This window comes from Triplophysa dalaica, chromosome 4 (assembly GCF_015846415.1).
Source record: "Triplophysa dalaica isolate WHDGS20190420 chromosome 4, ASM1584641v1, whole genome shotgun sequence".
Classification (NCBI taxonomy): domain Eukaryota; kingdom Metazoa; phylum Chordata; class Actinopteri; order Cypriniformes; family Nemacheilidae; genus Triplophysa; species Triplophysa dalaica.
The window spans coordinates 28,091,357-28,099,885 of record NC_079545.1 but is presented as its reverse complement, the minus strand read 5'-3'; the positions used below and the strand labels follow the sequence as shown (position 1 = coordinate 28,099,885).

The 8,529-nt window shown below is 35.3% G+C and overlaps 1 protein-coding gene across 2 annotated transcripts in view; it reads right to left on the bottom strand.

Annotated features, from left to right (window-relative positions):
- Positions 1 to 333: 333 nt before the first annotated feature.
- Positions 334 to 8,529, bottom strand: part of unc5ca (unc-5 netrin receptor Ca) — a 128,879-nt gene continuing 120,683 nt past the window's right edge. For both annotated transcript variants that reach the window (XM_056746507.1, XM_056746508.1), the window contains 3 exons: positions 7,932 to 8,096; positions 5,101 to 5,279; positions 334 to 3,191 (listed from right to left, as the gene is read on the bottom strand). In XM_056746507.1, coding sequence (XP_056602485.1) covers positions 3,029 to 3,191; positions 5,101 to 5,279; positions 7,932 to 8,096 — 507 coding nt within the window. In that variant the 3' untranslated portion in view covers positions 334 to 3,028. The remainder of the gene's footprint in view (positions 3,192 to 5,100; positions 5,280 to 7,931; positions 8,097 to 8,529) is intronic.

The window sequence follows — 8,529 nt, the reverse complement described above, 5'->3', positions numbered from 1 at the left end:
ATGTTTAAATGTTTGCTAATGTTCAGGATTTATTCTCCCTACTATGGGAGTCAATGGGGGGCGAGACCTGACATTTTTCCAAATTTCTTCCAGCGTGTTGAGCAGAACAAAGAAATGTACACAGGTTTGGAACGATCTGAGGGTTAGTAAATGATGACCGAAGTTTCATTTTTGGGTGAACTGTCCCTTTAAGGATCAAAAATAAGATTCTTGAGCAACCGTTGTTGTTTTTAGCATTTATAGACACATACAAATCTGATAACGTATTGCAAACCGATTTTTCACACACTAGAACAGAAGAACCAGGAATAAATGACACAAGATCACTCTCAGTGTTGATTAAAAATATAATTTAGTTCAAAAAATCTTTAGATACATTTTGTACAGACACTGTCTGTGGAGGCGTCTGCTTTTTTTACACAAATTTTTATGAATGAAATCCTCTCTCCTCACAATCCTGCTGTTGTCCAGTACAGAAGCAAACATTGCATAGTTGGCACACCATTTACGGCAGACCAAAATATTCCATTCTCAGCTTTACAGACGGGGTCTTGTGTTGTTTCACTTGATATAATTTGTTGTTTTCTTTAAGAGAACAGTCTTCAGGCAGTGATGCTGCAGATCAAGAGCTCCGTATGTCACTGTTTGTCACATCTCATCACAGAGAAAAAAAAACACAGATTCTGAATTACAGTTGCATAGGCCTTCATCATTCACTGAAAATCTTCAATTGTCCAATATGTGTTATTTTCTAAATACCGATTCACGTGTGCATGTTATTTCTGAGATAAATGTGTGATAACTCAAGTCCGAAACAAAAGACTATAGTAGATTTTGCTTGACGCCATCAGACACACATCTCTAACAATAAAACCATTTGTTTGTGAATCAAATCAATGCTTCCTTTTCTTACTGAATGTGCACTTTAACTTGGAGACACATCTCATTACTGTAGAAAATAGACATCAGTAACCATCCTCTCGTCATTCTCCTTTGGTTTTAAATGCATTTTCAACGTTGTTTCTGTAACTAAACATTAGCAAATCAATGTCATCGGTGTAAGAGACGCTAACATCTCTTGGTCGATTCTGATGTGCACTAAACCAGAGAACTACCATCATACTGACAGCCCTCACAGAGACTCAAACCTGCAGAACATCAAACCAGAAGTCAACGAAACATCATCCATGATCAAATGTGTTCGATCCATGTCTGACTTTCCTTCTCAACAACATTCATTCAGTTTCTACACTGATAAGATTTTTATCTTCTGTTTTTGTCTTGTTTACCAATACAAGTATCTTAACAGGAACCTTTTTCAAGTGCGCTTCACTTTTGAACTAAAAACAAAATACCTTCAGTTTCCTCTTCGTGTACTTCTGTACAAAAAAAGTAACACTTTATCTAAACACGACCATAGTAGTGTTCTCGAAATGCAAAAATAATATAGAAATATGTGTTGAGTGAAGTAAAATCTTTTCAACAGATGAGAAGTGTTGGCCTACTTTCATCAGCATCAGTATTGAAATAACAAACTATAAATTCACTTGAAGAACAGTTTCTGCACAAACAAATAATGTCGTTGAAATTATATTTATAAATTAAAAAGTGTTTCAATTTAATCCCAAGTATAACCCAAAAAAAAGTATATTAGTATATTTTATAAATGAATTTATTAAGTATAAATTGTATTTTACTGAAGTATACTTAATACAATTATTTCTATATATAATAATAATTAATTTATCATTAGTTTGTAAGGGTATATTGTTGAAACGCAAAATGTCTTTGTTCTTGTTTCGGGCAAAAACATTTTGTTAGATTGCAATTGAACTTTTTCATCTTGATGAAAACACACTTCGGTTATTATATATGATTTCTGAAATCAAGATAATTATTTTTGATTCTCAGGTGAACTTATGAAGATTTTGGTTCTAAATTGAGATAAAAAATTTTTTTTTAAATGTTCAAAAATCATGTTTCGTATTGTGTGTTTAAACTAATAAATACTGCTAACTAACACAATAAAATCAAGATAACAAAATAAAAAAACATGACATAATAAAAACATGATAACGTAATAAAAACACGACTTTAGATTTATTTAAACGGAGTTCTCTCATTTTGGAACCAAACTCTTCAATTCTTGTTTTAAGGTTGTTTTGATAATCGTGTCAGAAAACAAGACAAAAAAGATTTTCCTTTTCAGTGTGTGATCAGTAAGTGAAACTATAGGTACCCTGGTAACCTTTAATAAGGATCATCTTGACTTTTTCTTACTCACAAGCAAAATGCTTAAACGTTGAAATGAATCATTCAAACACAACAGAAACACCTCATGCAGAGAACGTGTGTGAACTCTTTTGTGTACGTTGTACAAATGTCTATTAAAAATAATGAAACAGTGTGACTTCACATTTAATCCTCAGCATTCCAGATATTGAGATATATATCAGATCTCTGCATTATTTTTCATCCATGGCAAGCGCTCGTGTGCACTTTTGTTCAACACCGATACGTCAGTTTGACAGATATCTCCATTACAAAAATAAAACGAATGAGATTGATGTGTGAACGTTGATGAGGTTTTAAAGGCCACTTTAAGGTACTCTGTCCACACACTAAATACTGTGTGATCTCCTATCGAAATATAATTTGACATGAGCGTCGAATGTTTCAGCAACCACTAGATGGCAGCATACAATTCCAGAAAAACGATGACCAAAGAGACGGGAAGAATGTGGGAGATTTGTGTTGTTTTTGCTCAAACACACACACGCACACACCGCAGTCCTTACACGTGCAAACAGAAAAAGTTTTGAGAATTGTTGGGAGCGAGTCTTGTCCCTGTTTCACCTTTGACCCCAGCGAGATCTTTAGCCCCCTGAATCTGAGGCTTGAGCCACGGTACCACACGTTTCCATGGAAACTGAATTAGATGCTGCACTATAAGTTGATGCGAAAGGTCTCTAAGGATGCTTCGACTCGTCCGGACGTCATCAGAGCAACATCACCGCCGTCATAAGGGTCAGTGTTCCTTCACCATGGAAGCGATGCTGTTGTCACGGCGACCCATCTCCTCGAGAACGGTGGCGAGCTGGTTCAGGTTTCCGTGTGGAAAGTGCCGGGCCTCCCACAGGTCCAGAATGACGCCTGTTGGGCTGCTCTTAGTCGCAAAGTAGTTCAGATACCTGCGTGACAGGCGAGACAAAAGAGATGATTTAATAAACACGTGACGATGATGAAAAGTTCATCACAGGTAAACCACTGACACGTCTAGTTCACAACACACCGAAACAAAACGTCAAATGTAGAAAACCTTCTAAACAAACTCAGGGGAGTCGGGAAGAACATCGAGACACTTTCAACACACTTTTCCCATGATCCTCTTCCCTTCATCTCTTCTTCTGCACTTCTGTGGGTCCCCTGTGAACTCTCAGATTTCAGCTTGAAGCGTGTTTGTCCTCCGAGGTGAACAGTGTGCTCTCCAAACCTAAACTCGCTGGCGTTTGAAGCTCGCTTTGAAAGATCTACAGTAATACCCCAGAACTGAACCATAGGGGTCCTTCAGCTTTTCTTTTCCTCTAAATACGTGAAAAGCGGAGGGAGGAAGACACGCTGGTGTCTCTCATCTAGAGAAAGAGTGAAATATTTCTCGTGTTCTTCTGGTGAACTCTCACACCAGGAGCGCAGAGCTTCAGTTGTCTCAACTTTACTGTGATCTCACAACACCAACTATTAATACAGATGAACACTGGAGAAGCACCGATAGAAACACACTGCGCACTTCAAAACAAAGCTACTTGAAAGTTTCCTTACAGTGATGCCATAGAAGAACCATTTCTGGTTCCACAAAGAACTGTTCGGTCAAAGGTTCTTTAAAGGGGTCATATGGGTTTACGGCTAAAAGGAATATAATTGTTTGTTTTAGATGTGGTGCAATGTGTAAACACAATTTAAGGTTAAAAAACGCTTTATCGTTTGTATCTCCTCTTTGCTCCGCCTCTCTGAAACGCACAGATTTTTTACAAAGCTCAACGCTCTAAAAAGTGAGGTGTGCTCTGATTGGCCAGTTCACCAGTCTGTAGTGATTGGTGGAATACTGTAAGAGTGTGACGGAAAGTAAATGATCATATTTGGAACATCAGGTTCCTCTTCAATTGTACTGACAGGTTCACCACTTTACTTGCGTTTACATTTGGGCGGTCTTAGTCACATCAGACCACCAGCTGATGTAGATTTGTGGGGGTGTGGTTACACGAGGTGTTTCAGGTCTGGGTGAGTATTCACTTTTAGACAGAATGACTCTTTTGTTCTCACACACTCATTTCTGCAATTTAACGTGTGTAATACATGAATGGGCAACTTATAACACACCAAAGACACAGAAAAACACGTGTTTGTGCCATATGACGCCTGTAATGAAACAGCTCTTTGTTACCGTTTATAATCTGAAGAACCTTTTTTACCACAAAGAACCTTTTGTGAAACAGAAAACGATCTTCATGGAACCAAACAGACAAAAAAAGGATCTACTATGTTTATTTTTAAGAGTGGATGACTGCTGTTTATGACTCGTATTAAACTCATATTACACAATCTCAATAAAGTAAAAGCATGAATGTATTCTCCTTAAAGCTTTTGTGCGATAATGCAGAAGATTGAATTTAGCAAACACCATGAAAGAACATTTAATATGATTAAATTGAACATTATTTGGTGGTTGTTAGACCAGAACAATACTGAATAATAAATGTTTGTGTATCTGTGTGTTTGTGCATGTGTGTGTGTGTTTGCGTGCGTGCATGTGTGTTTGCGTGCGTGCATAAGTTTTTGTATGTGAGAGTGTGTGTGCGTGTGTGTGTGTGCGTGTGTGTGTTTGTGTGCGTGAGTGTGTATGTGTGATTAAGTGTGTGTTTGAGTGTGTGTGTGTGTGTGTGCGTGCATGTGTGTGTGTGTCTGCGTGTGTTTGTGTGTGTGAGAGAGTGTGTCTGTGTGTGTGTTTGCGTTGGTGAGTGTGTGTGTTTGTGTGTGTGTTTAAGTGTGTGTGTGTGAGTGTGTGTGCGTGTGTGCATGTGTGTGTGTGTGAGTGTGTGTCACCTGTCCAGGTTGAGTTTGTGTGCCAGTATTCTCCAGTCATTTCCGCGTGTATGTGGGGCGTCCAGACTGCTGCAGAGTTTATTTCTGATGCTGACCGGGATTCTGAAAGCGCTCAGGCCCGTCAACACCGTGATACTGCTGCCGGGGTCCATTAGAGACGTGTCAAAACTCTGAACCTCCTGAAACGGACAAAAGAAGGATCTTCTATGGCACCTTTATTTTTAAGAGTGGATGACTGCTGTTTATTACCCGTGTTTTTTATAAAGTCTTTTTACAATGTGTATTGTGCAGCTTTACAGGAGCAAATAAGAAAAACTAAAAAACATCACAGTGCATGGTGTTTATAGACCACGCAAGATCATTCTAATAAATAATATCTAATATATAAATAATTATATAATTAAATGTTGTAAAAGACTCTCATTCACATAGAAAGCTCATTTTATTAAAGGAGTAGTTCACTATAAAGTCAAAACTTCACGAAAGTGATATACTTAAACATACTGTAAATATATTGCTGTCCGTGACTTCACATACTCTGTTATCACGTGTGATGTAAGAGGAAGTTCCGACCCAGTGTTTACAAGTGTGGAGAAAGAAGTCTGTTCAAAAGTTCTTGTATGTTGAATGACAGGTTATATGTCTTTGTGCCAGACTATTGTTTAAAACGGTCATTTCGAGTGCAAATCAGGGATGTTTAAATCTTTTGAAACTACGTCACGCGTGACTCTTCCAACGTCATACAGAAGTCGTGGAGGTGCATCGCTGAGGCAGTGCAAGCCGTGTATTTATGTTGAAAAAGTATTTCATTGTTAAGATTTCTTAGAAAATGACCAATGGTTTGTCTAGGTCAACCACTTTGACTGTCTTGGCTGTTTATTTTGAACCATTTTTTTTTTTTTCATTGATTTAACTTAACACCTTATTTAACATTTTCGGTAAATCAAAAATGGCACTTATTTAATCTATTAAGCACATTTATTTAATAATCAACAACTAAAAATGTCTACCAATAACTTGAATCGCACATGTTTTATATAGTTTTGGTTAACCTCATTGTAAAGTGTTAGCAAATTTTTTAACAATTACTTTCTGAAAAACGAAAATAGTGCTTATTTAATAAATTATTTAATCTAATAACGCTCAAATAAAACATTTAACACAAATTTCAAGCAGATGAGGCAGTTTTGATCCATTCGTTTTTTATAGAAATATTTCCTTAAAGACAAAATAACGATTGTTTAATTAATTAGTTAATCAAATTAAATAATAATTAACATTAAAAATATAACTTTTAACAGACAGTTCTTAAATCAAGTTTTAAATAACAGTTGGTAAAATATAAACTTGAAAAATTTGTTTTCCAGATTTAATCAAACGTATGAAATATCAAATTCATGGTCATGAACAATGAACACGGATAAACGCATATATTTATTCAAATGTTACTACCTTTACAACCCTCCACAAGTCCACAATTCACATACAAATTAAAATAAATAAATAATAACAAAACAAGCCGGAGACGCCTGGGCTTTGAATTGAAAAGTGAAATTATTTCCTCGTTGTCCAAAGAGTCTGCAAGTGAGTGTGGACATCGACGACATCGACTAACTTAAGTGCGTCTTTACTCGACGCGCAGTGGAAAAAGGTCTCTAAACAATGCATGTAGTCATTGGTAAAGTAAAATCTTTTAAAAAATTTGACACAACTAAAGAGTCTCTCTGATAACTGTTGAAATGATTCAGTCACGTCAAGTTCATCTAGTATTTAAGTATTAAAGTCAAACAATTTGGGTCACTTGAGCAAATGTTTCTTATAATCTTAAATATATTTTGAAGTCATTTGCTTGAATGTTGAAATTACTTTTGTAGATTAAAATATAATTGTGTCGTCAAGAGCTCTGAATTTAAGTGAACTTCTTTCCTAGTGTTTATTAAAGCATCAGGCTGGGAAGAGCTTGAGAAAATGACAAAAGAAACTGGTTGTTCTATATGTCTCTTTACAATAACAAATGATTCATGTGGTTTAGTAAATATCACAAAAAATAAACAGCTTTATTGACATAATAAAATCTTTTAAAATCAAACAGATTTTTTCAGTGGGACATATTGAATAAATTATTATTGTTTTTATATAATATTCAAAAAAATAACAAATATTGTTTAATGAAAAGATCCTTATTTATTTAACATTAATTAATTATATTTCTTAATATAAACTTAATATTTTTGGAAAATTCTCATAGAAATAGTATTTAAATGAATCCCATTTATTTATTTTTTTACTTACATTTACACAATTTATTTCACTGATTTCACAGCTTTCAAATTTCCTATTTTTATGTTTCATGTAAAATGATCATAAAGTTGGTCAGAATGAGTGGATCTTTAGTAGATGTCATGTCGTTGCTTTAATGAAACATTTGTACACAATTGAGATTTCTGCTGGCATTTGAATAACCTCAGAATGTCAGACGATATCGTTTCAAGCCAAATATATCTAAATATATACGACAACTTTCAGCGAGAACATTTATAAATACCAGAGAAGCCCTGCAGGGTGACAACAGGTGATTGGACGCAAGCGTGTGTGACTCACGTCTGTGTTTTATATATAAAGGACAACATTTCAAATGTGTGTGTGTTATTCATCTGAGGAACACGGGTTTATCATCTGTTATGAGATTTTTGAGTTGGCGGCACAAATGTTTGTGGTTTGTTAAGTAGACAGATGGAGCCCTCACAACATTCACACGTCCGTGTTTGTTCTCGCTCTGAGCAAATGTCAGTCCTCTGCAATAGTGTCATGATGACGAGAGGTTGTGTTACCTCGCTCAGCGTTGTGTAGAGCTGAAAGATCTGACCTTCACCCTCCACCTGCCGGACACACAGCTTACAACACAACTCACACACTGCCAAACTCTCACGCTCCAGAGCAAAAGAGCAATGAAGCCTCCGCACCGAACCGCTCCACACCTGAGAGAAACACACCTCCTGCACAAACACACATTAGATCTCTGTGCTATCATCACAGTATAATACACTACATTATAAGACCATTTAAAGTTGCAACTTTAAGTATATTTATTAGGTTTATTAAAAGAATATTAAGAAGAATAATCATCAAAATTGTATCTAATATAATATAATCTAGTAAATACAGTATAAATGTAACTAATATATACAATTTAATGTAATCTAATGTAATATATACAGTATAATCTAATATACTATAATATAATATAATGTAATGTAATGTAATGTAATGTAATGTAATGTAATGTAATATGATATAATATAAAAAAATCTACTGAATACTGTATAAACGTATCTAGTATATTCACTATAACCTAATCCAATGTAATATATACAGTAAAATCTAATATAATCTAATCTAATCTAATCTAATATAATATAATATAATATA